General features: G+C 28.6%; 2 protein-coding genes across 2 annotated transcripts; both read left to right on the forward strand.

Annotated features, from left to right (window-relative positions):
* Positions 1-1,191: 1,191 nt before the first annotated feature.
* On the forward strand, positions 1,192-11,918 carry LOC132922393 (pickpocket protein 19-like). The gene is made up of 11 exons (XM_060985883.1): positions 1,192-1,379; positions 3,357-3,560; positions 3,911-4,073; positions 6,189-6,337; positions 6,420-6,524; positions 7,779-7,845; positions 8,976-9,255; positions 9,943-10,002; positions 10,085-10,235; positions 10,327-10,424; positions 11,701-11,918. Exons 1-11 carry the CDS (start codon positions 1,192-1,194, stop codon positions 11,916-11,918), a joined length of 1,683 nt encoding a protein of 560 aa, XP_060841866.1.
* A 3,198-nt stretch (positions 11,919-15,116) lies between these two features.
* LOC132922596 (pickpocket protein 19-like) lies at positions 15,117-22,024 on the forward strand. Its single transcript, XM_060986178.1, has 11 exons — positions 15,117-15,319; positions 15,962-16,165; positions 17,443-17,605; positions 18,103-18,251; positions 18,340-18,444; positions 18,505-18,571; positions 19,795-20,074; positions 20,200-20,259; positions 20,325-20,472; positions 21,613-21,710; positions 21,786-22,024. Exons 1-11 carry the CDS (start codon positions 15,117-15,119, stop codon positions 22,022-22,024), a joined length of 1,716 nt encoding a protein of 571 aa, XP_060842161.1.
* The last annotated feature ends 852 nt before the right edge of the window (positions 22,025-22,876 follow it).

Raw genomic sequence — 22,876 nt, forward strand, 5'->3', positions numbered from 1 at the left:
CTTTTATGCACCGTAATCACGATCGAAATGCGTATAGAAAAAATATATCATTTACAATGGAAATATTACATAATAACTCATTAATTAATTTTTATCAAATAATAAATCAAAATTTCGTACTTGTATCGAATATCCATTGCAAAATAAATATCAAACTTTATTTCCCTAGTTTAAAAATGTATAGAGCAGATGATCTCGATGAAATCGCTTGGATCTGTTATTATCATATCAATGTTTAATATCCTCCAACCAGCTTCCAACTTTTTAATCAACCACCAACCAAATAACAAATATAGATCGCATGTCAATCAAAGAAATCTTCACACTATTTTTCTCGTCGTCGTCTAGTTATCAACCAATATTTTTCCAATATCTTATAGACATTATATTCCAAAGTAAAGAAAAATTCAAGAGGAAAAATACTTTATTATTCAACCGTCAATAATAACGCCTACACGGTCGTAATCGTTTGAGTTATCGGTCTCTACACAGAAATAGCTAAAACTTATGAAATGTTACACGAAATGATGACATATTATATATTGCTTTTAAATACAATATTATTATATTTAAATATATTATTATCATATCATGACAGCAAAATAAAATAATTTTGCATTTATGACATTTGTTATTTGTTCAAACGCCGGTTCGAAAAGTGCCCGGTGAAACGCATCAATCAAAACCCGAAAGTCGAAACACAATATATTCAAAGTATATATTAATATTCTGTGCACCACAAATTTATTATTTTTCCTATACGACCGAATTTCTTTTACCGGAAAACCAGACAGAAAAGTATAGCATTGTATGCGCACAATACAAATAATAATAGTATATTATATGCATCGTACACCATAAACTTAGGTTGTCACGTCCTGTAAAACGTATAGGTATATATATTTTTATTATATTATTGAATATATCACATATCATATGCATATATATATATATCGAAACGTGTATAACGGAAGTTCAAACGGAAAAATACGACAATAAAATATGGTATGAATATAACTTGATATAATATAATATAATATTTATATGAAATCGTTTTGCACAACGTGTAATTATTATGATTTTGAAAAGGTCCGTTCACTATATCGTAATTTATGTACACATGTATATCGTGGTTCAGTAATACCGACGGCCGCGGTCGGTCTTAAAATCCATATATTCGTCGTCGCGAACATGAGCGCCAAACAGACGTCCGTGTCCAGGAGAGTCGAACTGGTGCGGTACCGGAACAGATCGCCCCGCGCTTCCGGCGTAAAACGCGGCGCGAACGTGTGGAAGAATATTTTGGACGACATTTGCGATCAATGTTCGCTGCACGGCCTCAATCACATTATCCGGAACGACCGGAGTACTGGAGAAAAGTCGGTATTACGGTTCCTCGAGCGCATATTTTTTAGTTATATAATATCGTCACTCGGAGATGGGCTTTTAGCCTTTATAACTTGTACTGTAAATTGCATTAATTGTTTAAAGCGTTAAAATATTATTTCAATTATATCGGCGATGATGTGTGTTATACGCTGTACACTGTGCAAGGTCACCGTCACATAATATGACGCGAGTAAAGTTCGAAAGACGTGTAATGTATATTATATCGTCCGGTTGAGGTAAACACTGTCCGTATCTATATGATATTGGATAAAGTAAAAATATTATTCGAAAAATGTTTATTTAGTAAATTATCCGGATACTTTTTTACGTTATGATTGAGTGAATGAAGTACATACATGATAATAATATCTACGATTTAATAAAAATGAATAATCTAATAAATTATTAGAGTTATTTATACACCAATAATTATGTAATAAATAATATTTAAGACAAACAAAATATTGTTAATATCTATTACCTTTAAGCAGAGCTTTTGTCGGTAGTATAGTGTTACATGGTACAAACTAAAATTACACATAATACGCAGTAATCAATTCTTTTTTTATTTTAATTATCTTTTAGTTTTTGCTATTAGAACAATATCACATATTATATTGTATAATTAAACCATTTGAACTGTTGGGCGATGGAAAATTGTTGACCTTTATACCAACATAATCATTTTATGGTTATAGTATCTATGTATCTTTACGTTTAACAGAGTATCTAAATGACCGTATTAATAAGCCTTAATATTTTATCCACAGCACATCGGCTAGTGCATAAATTAGCTGGCTAATATATATATTATATACATTTACCTTGTTAATATGGATAAGGTTTACATTATCCTGGTAAATACATACACTACCCGTTTTTTGTATCTTACTCTACGACGCGTGGGTTTAAATGACTTAATAAATAAGATAAAAGTCTAAAAAATACGACTCTATGTCCTTATATCATTACAAGACTTTAAAAATTGTTATTTACCCATAATTTTAAATAACAATATTATTAAACAAAAAACTATTTGTGTTGTTTAGATTTATATAATTTGGTGATATCGCGGTTGATTGAAAGTAGTAAATAAAACGACCTGTCTATAAAATATATATGTCAACCACCATATGACAACAATTTTCGTGTATCAAACCTTTGTACAGCCACGAACGATTTTATCTGGTACACGGGTGAAAACAGACGTAACAAAAATAAAACGACGTGGTAATAGAAATAACAAATAATTTCTTTAGGATAGGCTCCTTAGTTATTTCATTTTAGTATTGTAGCTTTTAGTAGATTTTATCAAAGTTTAACTATACTATTACAGTTATCTACATTATATTATATAAGTTTTTTTTTAAATATTATTTTAATTCTATCGTATAGTTACTGATTTTATTACTTTGGATGATTGCTTGTATAAAGTCGGAGAACCAATACTGGTATAGTGGTATCATCCAAAAATGAAAATAATAAGATGTAAATATAGAAATGTTCGTATTACACTTATAAAGTTGACGCGATCGTCGTCGATAATGGGTATACCCAATAGAGGTATACTATACAATGTTATAAGTTATAACTATATTATCACAGTACCTATCATAGAATAATTAATTTATACTATATTATCCTTTATAATAATATATATTTAAAAAAACAGGTTCAATAAGATAACGTCGTGTTATTATTTAGATTTCATGAAAAGTTATCTGTATGATGTAGTTAATTTAAAATATTACAAAAGAGTAAGATAAGGGTTTCTATTTCATGAGATGGATCAAGTTTATTATCCATTTTATGAACCTAAAGTCAACTTATACCATTGCACTATATGGATGCAACATATATATTATATATTATACACTTATGGACACTGGATAGGATTGTAATATAATAAAATCGTCAGATCATCGCAATGCATATAATATCACATTCACGAGCATCGCAATTTACAGAGTGTTTTGGACGATAACTGTCATGTGCGCCGTCCTGTTCGCCACTTACGCGATCTTCGAATCGTGGAAGATGTACAGCGACAGTTCGATTGATACGGTGGTCGAGACGACTTTTTTAAGTTACGCCGACATAGCGTTTCCGATGCTGGTGATATGTGACAGTTCGAGGGTGGACTGGACACGGGTTATGGGATTGACTGAACGGTAATATCATTAATTTGCATTAAGTCAGACAATAACTTAAAATACTTTAAAAAAAATCTTGTGTGTGATGATCTACAATCATTTTTTGGGTTGCAAACCTGCAACCCGATTCTGAAATGTTGAAAATAATTGTTAACTATTATATACACGACTCTGCATGACTGCATGGTAATAAGTTTTAAATATAACGTCAGAAACCCCCCAAAAAAACTATGTTAAAAAAAATATCTGCAAAATTGTGAAAATCGTGTATGTGTATCTTGTACAAATAGTTATTAAAATCTTCATGATTTCGTAAATTTTCAAAATAGTTATCTACTGATTTTTTGTGTTTATGACGATATTTATAGAGACTTGCCGGGAATCGATGCAAACTTGTTGCCCGTCGTGAGAAAATTGTTGAAAACTTTCTCGGTGATAACGTATGGAGATTTCGACGATTTTGACGTGCTAATGAACGTAACGGAACTCCCCAAGATTAACCATCTAAACATCACCGAACTATTACTGAAGGTAATTAACACGACATTTCTTAACGTTTTCTAAAGCCGAGTTCAAACAATACCGTGAAATGATGTTATACTATTTGTACATATTTTGATGTGCTGCAAGTAACAAAATATACTGGTAACACGTTTAATAAATTCAACTTTGCATCGCACCTTATTTATACTGATATATTAAACTATTGTAAATAATTTCTTCGTTAGATGATATTATTAAAAAAAAATATATTTAATGATTTATTATCTTCTCTGCGAATTTTATAATTCATATTTATTTTAAACATTGCAATCTTTAATTAATAATATTATATATAGACCTGAACGTAGATATTTCGAATTTTATCAGGTTTAATCTAAAGTTCGTACCCAATGATTTATTTTCTATCGTCATTGTGAGTGCGATAAAGTTGTTTCACAATCTATATAATCGTGTGTTGAATGTAAAATATAAATTTAATTTCGATCCGCAATGTTTTAAACTTAATACAATTCCAGTTATAATAAATTAGGAATTTTAAAACGACAATAAAAGTGTGACAAATGCCTGACGAAATTTAGCATATTATGTAAAAAAAACTGATAATAATTAAAATACATTTAACACAATAGAACTTTAAATTCTGATACAATTATTGATCTTGGTAGTATTTAATATTATTAATTGAAATAATTCTTATCAAGCTTGAAAAATTAAGGATGAATTATTATATCTTTTAATGGAATACCCCACAACGGTATTTTGATTTAACAACATTGATAACTTCTGTATTGTTCAGGACAGTAATCATTATTTTTTGCTGTTTTTTATTCCTTATTTTTCTTTAGCATACCTAGGGACTAGGAATAGATATTTTTTTTATTAATAATTCCATTATTACCATAACTCGTGCATTAGAACATTGTTTTTCAATATTATTTCCCATATTATCTACAACATTGTTGTTCTATATCTCTACCTACACCTTTTAATTTTTGGATGCATACCAATTTGTACTACAAACACACTACATACAAATTACAATTAGACAGTTTAGTTACTAACTTTAGGGAGAATACTAAAAAATATAAAAATTTGAAAAGAAATTTACTAAAATGCAAAAAGAAATGCTTTACAAATTATATAATGTCATTTTACGAAAAACGTAATGCGTAAATAATTTATATAAAATGACATAAGATGATATAATAAAATTACTGTTAAAAAATTAGCTAGGTGATATAAATTAACAATAAGCAAAGATTAAACTAAATATATCTACTTTAGCGAAAAAAATACGTTAATAGTTCAAAACTATAAAATTAATATATGTTCATTGATCTATCTTACAGCTTATAATTCTAGTGTTCTATGTATATGAAAGTTTAAAATATTTAATCGAGTCACTTCTTTAAAAATATTAAAATATGTAGGTATTTTAATTTATGAAAACCTAAAATAGCATGTTCTTAGTACTAATTTATTTAATTAATTATTTCTTATAAAATTTAATTTCGGAAAGATATATTATACCACACTCATTTCTGCAATCTTGAAGTAACTTTAAAGTCTTTACTCAGATTTATTTTTAATAGGCCTTTAATTTATTATACTTCTAACTTATACAAAGAGTAAAATATTCTAAACTTTAAATTCTTATATTTAAAACACTCATATTAATTAAAGTATATTATGAAAGATAAGATTGCTGTTCCCATTCATATCTACTTTACTCGTCATAAATTTCAGTATAATGGTTTTGTACCTAAAACGAGAACAGTCTATGGAAACACGTTTATTCAATTTCCCATTAGTCATAGTTTGAACATAAATAATTTCTAGAGTGTCTATAATATGTATATTGTATAAGAATAATATTAATACATTCTTTTAATATATTTTTAGTAATATCAATATTACATATTATTTCATAAATCTGTATACTATTCTCCTTGATTTGAAATCGTCTCCTGTTGAATATCTATCATTGTAAACATTAGATATTTTTCAATTATTATTTATTTTGTAATATTTATTTGATTTAATAATAAATATTATTATTATTATCAGCACAATTTTACGATATTATTTGTTATATATACACGTTGTAACTATTATCAAACATTTTGAACGATTGTTATACAGGTTATGAGGCCGTGCGATGAAGTATTTCTCCCGGGAGGTTGCTGGTGGAACTTCAAACAGGTAAACTGTTGCGAAATATTCGAGTTGCAGCGTACCGAATTTGGTCTATGCCATTCGTTTAATTCCGATTTCTCCGAATACAGCAGAGCGTAAGTATATCTATTCGTAAAATAACAATTATACTACAACAGTATACTATTCGTCATTAACACACGACATTGTTCCATGTAGGAGAATCGGTGCAAACTCTGGTCTTATCGGTACGTATTGGCAAACCGACTCCGGCGAATTCCGACCTAGGAGGACGAGCGATAAGGGTCAATGGTCGGGCATCAGGTAAAAGGGTTGTGCTCGCTGACGGGGAAACGTTTCATTTATGTGAATTGAAAAATAAACCATATCATTTAAGTGAATAGAACATTTTAATTTGCGTACGTAACCTACTTCTTTTATGTAAACGAATGATCTAACATATCGTTTGTATGAATAAAAAACTATGGAATTTACTTTTCCAATTTTATAAATAGAATGCTTAGTGATTAACTACTTATTTGATTAAAAATTAGCAAGAGAAATATTTACTCATACAAGACACTATAGATAAAACAATGAATAATTTTTAAATTGTTTGCAGTCGTATTTTCTTTAGCTTTTTGCTAACAATTGTCCTTTAATATTTATCTTTCAAATTTTTGTTCATTATTACTCTGCTGTTCACCATTTAATGATTAAAATGATTTATCAAAATATGTTGTTAAAATACTGAAACTTAAATTTACATTTAGAAATTTCTAACTATTTAATTTATTTATCTGTATTATCTTACAGATGAATATTAATAATTTTATAATTATAGTAATTCTTTTACACGTTCAGAATTAATAATTTTAAGGTTTTATACTCTAATAATAATTTCTATTGGTAATAATTATTATTACATACTGATACTATTACACTGTTCATCAATTGAATGATGATGATCTGCTGGAAAATAAACTATGATTTAAAAAAGAATACTACTATTTATAACTATTTATAATGGTGATTACCTACCAGTTACCAAAGAACTCCATTAACGATATCGTATTTATTATCTTTGTCGTTATATAAGTCTCAATAATATGAAAAATTAAAATTGACAACGCTGCTCGAAAAGTCATTTGCAATCGTTTGAACTTCAGATATAATATATTTTATTTTTTTGATCTGCAATAATCACTCATAATATCGAGTTATAAAAACAATAAAATGTTCGCAGACTTGTAGAGCCCACCAAATTTAGCTTTGTTTAGTTTGGTTAATTAAATATAAGTTCAAATTATTTAAAAAAAAAAATTGGTATCTCCCTTAAAATTGAACTTAATTTCTATTAAATGACTTATACCTCTACATAATAATATTACGGTATTAATTAAAAATAAAACAGTGAAGGTAATAAACTAATAACTAATAATTAATATAGATTAAGTCATAGGTGAACGACTTTAATGACACAAACATGAAATATAATTTTTTTTTTTTGTTTGTTTTATTTTACTTCCGTATAATTAGTTCGATGTTAAATGCGATGAAAATTTGTTATTGTTACAGAGTACACATATCACCGATAACACCGGAACAAGTAGCTCCTAATATAAACGCCAAACCGTCAATCCGGGTAAATATATTGTAATTATTATTATTGTATTTATATAAATATAGATATTAAAATGTCTATAAATTACAATATTTACGAAAATCGATGTGAACTAAGACATAGTACATAGGAAGTTTAACTTTTCAGAAGACTTAAGTTCCCCTTAATTTTATTTTTAAAAAAACGGGTCAAACAATATTACAAAGTATTATTCACATTAGTTATATTGAATTAAAATATAGGTACTATAAACTTGCTAAAATGTACACAAATATGTTGTAAAATATTGCATAGTTTGGCCAAACTAAATTCTCTCATTGCTTTTTTTTTTTTTAATGAAAAACAAAAATGTATATCGTCTGTGCTTAAATTGCTTATCAGAAATACTACTATAAAATATAATATATAAAACAAAAATTTAAACATTTTTTTTTCAATAATATTTTAAATAAAGTGATATTTTCTTAGTACTTGCTCGAATTGATTCGGAGAAATTTTATAGCTACAAAAGGTCCAAATTTCCCTAAACCATTACATTTGTATCAATTAAATAATAAAGTTTTATTTTTTTATGAATTAAATATAATATTTATTTGGCATAGTCAAACTATATAATATATATTTTGAGTTTTTTTTTGCACTATAATCAAACGTTTAATTTATTGTAATTTATTGATCTATATACTTAAATGGTGATCACTATTTATAAGAACTAATAAATTAGATCGTGGTAAAGTTATTTAAAATTTTAAATCAAAAATTGAAATAATGTTTCATAAAGATGAATGGGGAGCGTTCAAGACATTAAATTAATATGTTAAAATTCATAATAAAATGGTAAGGCATTGAATATAGATTAAAAACGGTGGATATTAACCTATAAATATACACGTATAAGTGTTTTTTACTATAATCTAGCCACTTAAACTAAATTTTTCAGTAGATTAAGGTTAGAAAATGTTTTGTAAATTCGTAGATTGGCAAATCTAAAAATTAATAAGTCGAGACTTTGCGTATTTTGACTTAACTGTAAATAAACCATTTTAAATTTGTTTTGTTGGGTGTGTTTGTATAGAGTGTACATGGGTACTAAAAATATGTTATGTTATATCTATGGTTTAACTCTTACAATCGTTATCGTATTCGAACAGATATTGATGGGCGAACCCAGAGGTGCTCCACTTGGATCGGATATGGTCGTGATGGCTGGAAACTTTGGAAACATTAACGTGTGGGGAGATCGGATATACAACACGCATAGAACTAAGAAACTGAAGCCAAAGCAGAGAAACTGTTACTTCGGCGATGAAAGTCCAACCGGAATGGGCACGAATTATTACTTGAGACGGAATTGCAGAACGTCGTGTTATATGTTTCACATGGTCAAACATTGTGGCTGTTATATAGAGGCAATGTTCGGACTCATGAAACGTAAGACTTTCTTAATTACTTAATGCAGTTGATATGTATATATATATATATATAAGGTGGAACTAACCCCCACTCATCCATCCACCCAAAATTGAACTATTAAGAATGTTGTACCTTTTTTTGACTGAGTACACTTGAAAATTGAAATGTACAAACAACACACTTCTTACTTAAAAAACGACTTAAAAGTAACTGAAATAACTTAAATACGACTTGAACCGCTTTTCTAGGTCATCTAACTTTTTATATACATTTTGAAGTTTATTTTCACTATTTATCTGAACCAGCACCAACAACGTGCTCAGTCGTTTGATAAAGATTATTAAATACGGCAACATCAGTAAAAAAATTTAATTAAGTATTTCTCGGACCATTTCGAAGTTCTTTATAAAAGTATTCCCATTTTAAAAGAGCAAGTTTTCAAATGCGTAGATCATAGAAAGTTATTTAAATCTAATTTATAACTAATTTTATTGTAACCAAACACATGCTATTTTTTTTTTAAGAAGTAGGACTAGTGCGGCACCAGTATTAGTGATGCACACAACTGACGTCAGTTGATATTGTCTGTTGCAATATTTTCGTTAACGTCGTGTGAACCGAATATACTAAATATAACATAGTCGATGATGACGCAGTAATGTAAAACATATTGATTAATTTAAAGCATTTTTTTTCATGTATAAGAAAACGACTCATTACGGCCGTGTAACGCGGAAGATTTACTGTGTTTATCCAATAAAAACCGTAAGCATATGCCACGGAGCTCGATGAAACCGAATTCGACACAATACTATTATAACCGCCGTATGATATCTGCGTGTTTCAGAATATTTCAACAATTACATACCCTTCGAACAGCCTTCGTTTTTCATGAAAGATAAGCCAGGATTAAAATGCGAATGCATGCCGGATTGCATCCACCAAATGTATATACCCGAACTTACCATCGCCGAACACACCGACTCGACGATGGAGGAGTAAGTCGGTATATAATATTGTTAAAATAAGGAAACTAGTTAAATAATAGTTAAATTATAATCGTCGTCCATCGTATTGTTACCGTTTCAGGAATTCCTCAGCGTCCATACTCATCGATCTACACTTCAAACAGAGCGCGTGCATACTGTACAGATCGGACTTGATCCTCGGATGGCTCGACTTGTTGGGTGTGTACCCGATTATTTGGCACTTTTTACATGTCACTGTATTTTCCATCATAGAATATGTTGAAAGGTTCACAATGAAATGGAATTTAAAATGGATTTACTAGAAACCCAAAATATTTAACTGGTTAAGCCTTTTGCGTTTAATAGGTTTATTATAAATATTATTTTATTCTAAAAACGAACGATAGTTTATATAAGATGTAGAGCTATGGAGAATTTAATTTATCAAGTATTTATAAAGTGGAATACTACTAAACTAATAGAGAACACGGCATAACAATGTGATGTAAAATTATAATATAAATGAGAATTTTCTATTTATCTGATTTTTTTCTCACAATTTAAAAAATAATAATAAAATAGTTAACATTTATACTGTTACAAAATTAAAATTAATTAAATTTAAATAACTAGCTAATAATTTATAATTACACAGATATTTTAATTATATATAAATGTTTTTATCCTATATGAAATAAAATCTACACGTATATCCAATTCACAGCCTTATGTATAAAATAATAATATAAAAAATATATAGGTATTTTCAAATATTTAATAGCTCTCGGAAGCTATAATGCTATTATTTATGAAAATTGTAAGCAGCTTAAGTAGATATATTTTTATAAAAATATATATAACATATTATACAATATATAATATAGTATTTTAAAAATTTTTTTCTTTATAAATCAACTAAACTAAATTTTTTTTACGTGATAAAATTGAAAAAATAAAATATGTAATTTGAGTAATTACTTAAAAAGTATTTGAACCCTTTTACTCAATTATTTTACAAGGCTTAATTGCATAAAAAAATTCCTTAAATATAATTAATGAACGCTTTTATCTAATTTTTAAATATTTTATTGAGCCATTTGGGCTACACAAATAGTTGAATAAAACGTATTGGTTTTAAACATGATACCAAAGTTTATGTTGAAGCTTAAAACTTATCACAAGTAAAGTGATAGCAAATGTTCAGCTGTTTAAATTTTAATATAGGTAAAAGCGCAAAGTTGCGACGTGTGATATCGAATTTAATGGCTAACTAAAATTTAATGTGCCGAAATCAGACCATTAGTTTAATTAACTGGTAACCAATAATTTAATGACTTAATGATGCTATTAGACGTTTAATGACCGTTTAGTGGAAGAATAAAATTTATTTGTTTAATAACATGCTATGGATTCATTAAATAATTTAATGAGTGTCCATGCAAACTATCGTTTGGAAAATATATTCTTTTAAAACGTGTTTGTTATCAATTCACAGTGTCATTTGGTGGCTGTGCCGGTCTGTTCTTAGGCGGTTCGCTGTTGAGCTTCATCGAACTTATATATTTCTTGACGTGGCGAGTTTACTACCATTGGCGCAGATCACCACCGAAATCAGTTAAATCCAAAAGTAAAAAAAAAGGAAAAGGACATCAAATTTTAACGGACACCTGGAAAATGGACGATTGCATGGGCAGTAAAACGTCCATACCATAATAATATCTTTCATGTGAAAAAAATACTTTTAATAGTATACATCTATACCTAATCATCCACCTTTACACAATGTTATAGTGATTTATTAGTAATATTATTATGTTTAATACGTGTATAACGATTTAAAAAACAAACCACATCAATAATATCATGTTATATGAACTTATTAAATAATTTAACAATATAAAAATTAAGATAACAATAACAACCTACAATATATGCACAATATAACATTATTGATATAGACATAGAGGTGGCTTAAGAAGACTAGGGCTATCCTGATAAATTTGAGTAAAATATATATAATATACATTTTATTAATTTAAGACTGAAATATTTCCCCTGATTGTCGTCTACAGACACTAATATTGTGTTATGAACTTTAAATATCTAAAAAGATTGTCATGTAAGTAATTGTAAATTTGAATTCAACGATAGATCATCGTAAAAAACAATTTGACAAATAGTGACATGACCAAGGTTTGTGTTCCGTAGTTTTTGAATTTAAAAAAATTTTCTTGAAAGTTTTTTGGGGTTTATGGGTAAAATGTAGATAAAGTGTACAGCACTCACGACGATTCGCATACGTAGGTACTACGTACACAATACGAGACTTAGTGTGAAGTCTAAGATTGCAGTACAAACTACTCTTAGAATTTTGCAAAAATATACAAAATTACAAACACAATTACACCACGGATTGCAGCTGAATTGTATGAAACAAAAAGAAAAATCATGCATTCACAAGAAAAGTGATATACGGGAATGAACCGTACGATTGCAGGTAAAGCTAAAGCCTTACAAAAACCACGTTTACTTCCGTGAGTTTTTGGAAAGAGATGGGATATTTTAGTTGTCTGACGTCTTAAAAATATAATAATAGACATAACTTCTGTAATCTGTGCAGTATGATACCTGCGGCGTGGAAAAATACGTTTACAAACAAAATAGGTTAAAACGCTATTATATTCTAACATACGGCAGCATGTGCGCGTGAGCGAATATCATAATATTGTGTGATGAAATTCTTGTAGATGTTTCGCCGTAAATTGTGAACTTTAAACTTCACAAATACTGTTCGTATTAAGATAACAACATCGCTACGAGGGTAGTTGGTCTAATATTATATCGATTGGAGTGTGAATAAAATGCGTATGTTTTATGTTCGATGAATAGACTAATTACAGGCAGCTGGAAAAAAATATTAACGTAAAATGCATAACATTTTGAGAAAAATAAAACAAATAGAATAAATTATAAAAATGTAAAATAACTGATTAACGGACATTGATTAAAATGTTTGAATATCGTCTCAGGAAAACTAGGAAATGAATTTGTTCGGCGAATGAACCAATGGCCCGATTTTGGTAAAATTTGGTATAGAGATTACTTAAATTCTAAAAAAGGACATAAGGTTACTTTTATTCATTAAATCGATTCCTAAGGGGATGAAACTAAATAATTACTTTAATATGGTTAAAAATTTAACTGCATGGAAAACAATTTTAAATATGGCGAGGGTGGTGATTTTATATTACAACCGCCGTTTAAGAAATTTGTTTTAGAAATTCGTCCCCTAATGGGGTAAAAGTGAGTGGTAATGTTTGTCTGAGAATCGATATTTATATTGTTGAATTTACTTGATTCTTTATTCTTATAATCTTCGACAAAACTAATGAATCATGTATTTCGACATTTTTCAGAAATTGAAAGAGATAAAAAGTGATAAAGAGTGATAATATTCTGCAAGATTATGAATATTTTTACTATTTTTATAAGTAAGTATTAAATGAATTGAGAAATCAAAGTTGTTTTGTTTTTAATGTATCGTTAAATTGGCGAGTTGATTCTTTGTTTCAGTTACTATCCTAAATCATCATAATCAAATTATTGAAATGTGAAAAAAGTTGTAAATAAATAATATTATTATGTACCATAAAAAACGGATCAACAAGAAAATATTCTAAATAGAATGTATATATATTTATATAGTTTTTCCAAACCTTTGATCATTTTTAAATTGTATTAGTACCTGTATAACTTATACTATACATATTATATTTTCAAAACAATAAGAGGCATTTTAATTTTAGCCAGACGAAAATTATACGTTTTCACGGATCAAAGAATAAATAAATAAATGAATTTCCCAGAAATAATATTATGATTATATTTTATTCACTCACAAAAAACAACATATTTATTAAATGTTTAAAAATAGAAAAATATTTATTACTTGATAAACTAAATTTTATTAAATAATAATATTTCTTCGTGAAAAGTTTATGGAATTATTATATTTTTATTGTTGTTCATATATTGTTATGAGTATAATAATAATAATAATATGATGTTATAGTGTATTTACAATCTTCGGACTGTCATTACAAGTAATATATTATATATATATATATGTATCAAATAACTATATGCCCCTGTCAACGCATACATTATGTTGTAAGCAAAATTATTATTATTATTTTATAACGTCAACGAGTAATATGATGGGTGACATTATAATAATATTATTATATAGAATTGTAAACTTAAAAAAACTTGCTCGTACTATTGCATTATGAGTTTTGTGAGCTAATTCTGTGGACTTGAATAATAGTGTGAAAAATGTTTTGAAAATCGTTAGGACAACAGTATTGGTGCACACGATCATTGATTTGGTATACGTTTACATTCTATATTATACTAAAATATGTTTCACGACTTAACGATTCTGCATGTATGTAGGTACAGTTATATTTTGAAAATTTTAAGGTTTTTTTTATTCATTTGGCGTATTTAAGGATTTTGTACATCTGTAATTGATAATATTTTATTAAATTTCAGCGCTAGAAAATAAATAGATACTTGCAAAATTCCTTTTTGATTTTCTAATTAAAGAAAAGTAAAACTTTTCGCGAAATTTTAAGGTAATATTATTGATTTTAAATACATTTTTGTTTTGATATTTTTTTATCAGATTCTTACTGTATGTTGTGTGTAGGTACAATTAAAAGTTATTCAAAAGAAGAACCATTTGATATTTCACTTTGATTTTAAAATATTATATTTTTATGTGAAAATTAATTTTTTTTTTTAACGTATTAAGTAATTGATATTAATTAATTATTATTTTTCAATGGATTTTAGGGCTTATTATAATCTCTATTGTAACCACCGATTTACATTGATATATGTATAGCGATGTCATATTCTGGAAAAACATTGTCGTCCGTGTCTAAGAGAGTGGAACACATCCGGTTTCGGAACAAAGCAACCCAGCACGATAGATCTAACGCCGAACGCCGAGCAAACGTATGGAAAAACATTTTAGACGACGTTTGCGATCAGTGTTCGTTGCACGGCCTCAACCACATCGTAGGAAAGAACCGGAGCGCCGGAGAAAAGTCGGTATTATGGCTCCTCGAGAGTATATTGTTTTAGTAATAATATCGTCACTCGGAGATAAGGATTTAGTCTTTCTAATTCTTACTGTAAATTGAATTCTTTATAATTTAAAGTATTAAAATATTATTTGAATAATTTTATCATTATTAATCAATAATAAATTGTGAATATTGTGTTAATAATAAATACTAAAAATACAGTTATACAATTTAAATACCCATTATTAAAAATCTATGTCAGGGGTATAGAATCTATAAGTTTTCGAAAAAAATGTAACTTATTTATGTTTTGGCACCGACAAACTGAAAAAATGAATTTTTTTTTAATAATTAAATTGTGATAGCTTATTCAGTATAAATTTAAAAAATGTTTTGTTTTGATTTTTTTATTAGTAGGTATAATATTTATTTATGCTGTATATAAATGAATAATCAAATTTTGATCATCAGTACTTACTTACTAAGCATTATAATACTGGGGAGAGATTGCATTTAAGTTTTTTTAAATTACAGTTTTTAGTAACATAAAACGAATTTTGATAAAACAATTTTAAAATGAGCATGGATCTAAACTGTACTCTTTTCCTTATATATTGAACCCGCTGATTTTCTTACAGCAACAATATAATTGTGGTGTTTCAGAGCGTTCTGGTCAGTAACTGTAATATGCGCTATGCTGTTTGCAACTTACGCGATCGTCGAATCGTGGAAAACGTACAAAAAAAGTACAATCGACACGGTGGTCGAAACGACATTTTTAAGCTACGCCGATATAGCGTTTCCGATGGTAGTAATATGTGACAGTTCAAGAGTGGACTGGGAACGGGTCATGCAGTTGACCGCAAAGTAATATAACATAATATCAAATGTTTCGCTATAAAATAGATTATTATTTTATTTACAAATTAAAAAAAAATCATTTTATTCCTATCTTATTCCAAAGCAGAGTATATTTTTACAAATATAAAAGAGCCGTTCAAAAGAATAAAAACTTTATAGCAATAAAAACTATAAAAATTAGTACCTATAAACAATATAATTTTTTTCTTCAAAATATTGTTATGTAATGACTTTAAATCATGATATTTTCAAGTGTTTTATAAAATAAAAGTACTTGAATATTAAATGTTAAATCAGTTTGAAAGCAAACGTAATATGCAGTTAACTATTATTTAAACTAATTTTAATAATTGCAGTCATTTATCGTGCAGGCTACGTGAAATTAGAGTATTATATCACACTAATTTATTATTATCTTGCTTAAAAATTAAATTAATATTATAAAAAATTGAGGTAAGAGGTCAATTAGCTTTATTATTAAAAGTTACTACATATACTATTATAACTGCCAAACATAAGTTTGCTATGATATTATATGTTAATATGATGGAAAAATTGTGATTTTAACGTCCTCTTACTTAATACGCGTTTTTAAAAATTAAAATAAATAAATATAAGTTCGTAATTAGTTATTCGGGTTAATTAACAATTACCTGCTTTGTAGTTTGAAGAAATAAAATTTGGTAAATCTCCAATAAAACTCCTCTCACTTAATAATAATTTGTATACTTATATTTAAAACAATATTTAAATATACATTGAAACTGATTAGGTAATAATAGCAATTGCAGTTAGAATTATTAACATTTGTTGGTAGTATGGTTATCTATCACAAAGATTACCGTGTAATATTAAGTGTTAGAATCACGCTTAACAATTGTATAAAAGTAATCCATAAAGAATGTCGTGGTTCCAAATGATATATATTTAACAAAGTATTACACTTTCACAATTTAAAGTGGTACTAATCAAAACTGTAGTTAGGTTATAATTTTTTTTTTTTTATTTGAAAATATTCAATATACCCCCCCCCCCCCCAATGGATATAAGGTTAAAATGACAACAAAACCCTAACTAACATAAATCAAAAGCCTTTTCAATATTTTCTCTCAGTTCTTTATGGGTTGTGGTCAGAGGTTGAAAAATTGTGAATCACTAACAAATCGCACTACGAAAACACACGGCATATTCAAACCAAGACATTCTTTATGGAACGATAATACATTTTAGTTTTTTAGCCCATTAATAGAACACGACTGAATAAAATGTATAATTACGTATAGAGACGTGCCGGGAATCAAACCGAGTCAATTGCCCGTCGTGAGAAAATTGTTGAAAACGTTCTCTGTGGTATCGTATGGCGATTTTGATGAGTTCGACGAGCTGAAGAACATTCCTGAATTACCTAAGCTTATCGGACTAAACCTCACCGAACTTCTAGTGAAGGTTCGTCTCTACTGTATATAAGTAATTTAATTAGTTTATGAATCATAATAAATGGTTATGTTCAAACTTCGTAGGCTTTTTGAGGAGGTGTCAAAATGATTTGACAACGAATAGGCCTAGGAAATTCACAATTAATTAAAAGTAAAACAAACATTTTTCAAAATTCTACAACCCTCGAAAAAAAATTAAATATTATTAATATATAGTATTAAATTATACTATATAGTGCAAACAACGTATTACTAGTTTAAAAATGTCTATAGAGAAATTTTGACGAATCTCGATAACCCTCGATCGTGAGTGATAAATATATAACATTTTTTGATTATTTAATTAGTATATTTTATAAAATATATATTTATTGGTCGTTATAATGTTCTAACACGATGGTGCACGTATATACCACGTATACGCGTAATCGTTTCAGATAATCGGTATATAGTGCTCTCTTAAAATTAATAGATATTATTCAGATGAGATTTATTAAATATTAACAGGTAATGAGGCCGTGCGAGGAAGTTTTTTCCCATGGTGGTTGTTGGTGGAATTTCAAACGAGTGAACTGCTGTGACGTGTTCGAGTTGCAGCGCACCGAATTCGGCCTATGCCATTCGTTTAATTCCGATTTTTCCGAGTATAGTAGAGCGTGAGTATTTATTGGTCATCACGGCAAAATGTCTGTATATACCATTATTATACATTACTGTAAAATGTGATATCGATATGTTTTGCAGAAGACTCGGTGCGGACTCGGGTCTAATTGGGGCGTTTTGGCGAACAGAGTCCGGAGAACTCCGACCAAGAAGGACGGGCGACAATGGTCAGTGGTCTGGTGTCAGGTATAAAACTGATTTTCACCGACGCCGTATAGTCTTTACTTATTTAAATCACTGTTACAGGATGTACGTATCAACAATGTCCCCGGGACAGATCGCCCCCGGAGTGGACGCCAAACCATCGACGCGGGTAAATTGTAAAATATATAGTTTTTTACTATTACGTAGAATATAGCTTAAGTAATAAAAAAATTTAAAACCATTAGGTCCCCCTCCACCAATTTAACGTTAAAAAATAATAATGAAACAACAAGTGTTTTTGACATTTTTCGATTATTTTAATTATTTGAGAAGGAATGAGGACCTCGTGTGAATAATTCCTATATAGTTTCAATTATTTTAAGCGTAACCACGGGTACCGTGATAATATCAGAGCTAACGATTGTGAAGTATCGATTTCATATAATTGTGTATAATATCGCGATGTTCACATTGATAACTAAAATGTATCGCAATAGTGTTGTGTCGAATAGCCGCAACAGCTAATATATTATTATATAATATTAGGTGCCTACATTAAATTATATGCACGCCATTTGGAGAATTGTTCAATAAAATGTATTTGGCTACTTTATTTTACTCGTAACATTTAATAATATGACGTATTGGTTTGAATTGATTGTATGCTAGTGTAGACAAGATTAAATTAATGCATGTACATATAAAATAAATAGGAATTATTTCACAAAGTATTGAATTTTTGCATATTGATAAGCAATATTAAAATTGTATATTTTTTTGTGGCAATAACCTAAATAGATAAATAATTTTCTCATATAAATATCAACATTTCGGTCCCTAGTTTCACAAACAGATTTGATAATCTTATTTTAAAACTAATATGATGGTACCCATGTGAGATCAGGTTATGCGGTGACGCTAAGTCTCAACAATTCCTATAGAGCACTAAACAAAGTGATACACCAAGCATGTTGAACCCCGTGTTTTCTTTAATAATGGTTATTATTTAAATTTTGATTTTTGGTTTGAGTATAGGTTCTGAGTATGAAATATAAAATAGATATAATCTTGAATCTAGCATCAATTATTATACTTGGGCTATTTATACAAATCATAAAATGTTAGATTAATACAGATCATTAATATTTTTAAATCACTACGTCTTCACATTAACATTTTTTTGTTAACATAATATCAAAATTTGTATCTGCACGTGACACTCGTTAAGTAGTACAAAAAATGTCAAAAATGTGATAATATGATTTTTAAGTATATTATTTAAAAATTCCAATAATAAAATGTTGAATAATTGCATTATAAAAAGGGAATGAACATACTTGATGAGCTACTCTATAATATGTACAGCGTTATACACTTACTATATTATTTCAGATAATGATTGGTGAACCCAGAGGCGCTCCGCTTGGATCGGATATGGTCGTGACGGCGGGTAGTATTGGCATCGTTCACGTGTGGGGAGATAGGATATACAACACGCAGAGGACGAAAAGACTGAAGCCAAAAATGCGACGGTGTCTTTTCGCCGAAGAGAGTTCCACCAGAATGGGTACAAATTACTACTTGCGGAGGAATTGCAAGACAGCGTGTTACATGGATCACGTGATTCATCACTGCGGCTGTTATTTGGAGTTCATGTTTGGGCTCATGAATCGTAAGTCATCGTCGTCTCCATCATTTGAAAACAGTTTTGCGAAAACAATAAAATACCAATCTGTGTTTGGCGTACAAATTTGACTTTAAACGAAACGAATATGAGTAGATTTTTTTTCACCATAGAAAACACTACATTGCGGCCATGCAACGTCGAAGATTTGTTATGCCTGTCTGAGAAAAACCGTAAGAGCCGTAATGGTGTCATAATAATAATATATAAAAATACACATTTTTCCCTTTATTTTCAGAATTCTTCAAAAGTCTTATTCCGTCCGAACAAACTGCGCTTATGACAAGTAATCTGCCCGGAATGAAATGCGATTGCATGCCAGATTGCGTTCACCAAATGTACTTGTCTGAACTAACCATTGCCGAACCATCCATATCGACAGTGCTGTAAGTCAGTTTCAACTTAGACGACTTGGAGAGTTATGCTGCTAAATTTATATGAAAAATACTAATACACGCCTGTCCACTTTAGAGAATATTATTATCATAAGACCAGTTTTTTTTACTATTTTTAGAAAAAAAATACTCTCTTTAAATGCAGCAATAATTACGGTTTTATCATAATGTCTTAAATTTGTGTATTTCATACATCAAAACTATGTCTTCAATATTTTTGAAATTTTTAATTAAAATAATTCAATTTATTGAATTATTTAATAAAAATCAGGATTAAACTTCCTTTAAAAATATTCTCTTCTGTCCGTTAAAAACGTTATATTATGCGTGACTTGAGTAACTGAGAAAGTAAATTATATTAATCCACTACACCTAAAAGAATTTGTAGAGCATTTAAATTAATTTATTACCATAATTTTCAACATATTTTAGCCACTTATTAAATACCTAGCTGCTTTCGTTCCCCTTCAAGACATCCGGGAGGAGGCTTCTCCACTAGCATTTTTCCACTATTTCGTTGGCACGGTACTTGTCTTATATTATACGGTCTAAATGCATAACAATATACAATGGGGATAAATAAAACATATAAAGTATACGCATTGAATTCAAAACACTTCAACAATATATATACCTTATATCTAACAAATAAAAGCAATGGATTATTATTTAACAAAAATATTGAAAAACTATAAAAAATAATAGCATATTGCGAGGAATCCGTGTAATCCGTTCAAATAAACTTTAAATAATTATCAATCATGAAAAAATTAGTCTAGAATTTTAATTAAAAAAAATTTCAATATAAAAAAATAAAAATACTCTTTTTTAGAATAATGTTGTTTTTAACGACTTAAAATTACGTAAAAATATTTAATAAACCATTAATATGGAGTTTGAAATAAAAAATAGCATACGTTAAAAATAAACCACTCAGTATATAAATACTTTTTTCCAATGTACTTTGAAACGTATTCGAAACATTTAAGTATTATGGCGGAAAATCCCTCGCACTTTTTGTCTATATTTTTTCATACGGCCGACGACGTTATGATAAACGATATAAATTATCGATTTATGGTAAATTATCATTAATATAGTTATAGCCACTGCATTATAATATTATTATAGAAATTCGTCGTCGTCTATACTGATTGACGCACACTTCATACAGAGCACATGCATACTTTACAGATCGGACTTGGTCCTCGGATGGCTCGACTTGTTGGGTGCGCATGCATTTTTAACGTTAATAAATTAAAAACATATCATATCGAAACGGTCTGTTTTTTTGTTATTTGCAGTTTCGTTTGGAGGTTGCGCTGGTCTGTTTCTGGGTGGGTCTTTGTTGAGTTTCATCGAACTTATATATTTTTTGACTTGGAAGGCCTATTACCATTGGCGTCAAACACCGTCGACTACGATCGTCACCTCTAAATCGAAAAAAAAACGCAAAGGTCGTATAATCGTGGACACTTGGACGATTGACGATACTCAAACGCATAACATCGGTGAAGATACTCGTATTTCATATCATTTATAGTTTACATAGATATTTCAAATTTTAAGACCATTTTTGATTGTTACAGATAATTTATATTGTGAGATGACATAACACTATATAATATGGAACATGACAGCACTAATGCACATCACGACTAAGAAATTCTATCATTGCACCTTAAGTAATTTGTGTTTCAACGTGTAATCGTCTAAAAAAATTATTATTTATTTTAACTAAACAATTTGTGTAATGTTATACTCACCTATATTAGAAATTAAAATATCATCATATTTTAAATTAAGTGAAAAACATTAAAATACGTTATGAAGATTCTTTGCTGAACCTAGCTATAATAATATTATATAGTTTTATGTCTCAAAAGTGCAATATTTCTATCACTTAAGTATTTCCTATGTCAACCTGATTATTTCAATATACTATGATTTTTAAACAGTAATAAAATACGTAAGTAATATAATTCTGATTTTATGGCATACGACATGAATTTATGCTATTCAATTTTTGGAATTTTTCAATTAACCATTGTTTTTTGTTATTAAGTATTCAGACATTTAAAACATCATAAATTAGATTTAAAATCGAGTTTAACAAACAAGAAAGTACTCACTGAATTTTTTTTGTGGACAAAAAGAATATATTTTATCAATACTATTTATTCATTTACCTACCACTGTAGTTAAAATTTAGTTTCTACGAATATGCAGTGTCCAGTCCAATGGATCCAATTCCACTGCTGTGAATTATTATCCGGTCACAGCACGTAGAATTGTGTCTTGAGACATCGTACTTCACTATAATCGATAAATGGTCTGGTAATATAAAATATAAAACCATCACAGAAAATAATCTTTTAAACCACATTTTCCACTC

Source organism: Rhopalosiphum padi, chromosome 2 (assembly GCF_020882245.1).
Source record: "Rhopalosiphum padi isolate XX-2018 chromosome 2, ASM2088224v1, whole genome shotgun sequence".
NCBI classification, from domain to species: Eukaryota; Metazoa; Arthropoda; class Insecta; order Hemiptera; family Aphididae; genus Rhopalosiphum; species Rhopalosiphum padi.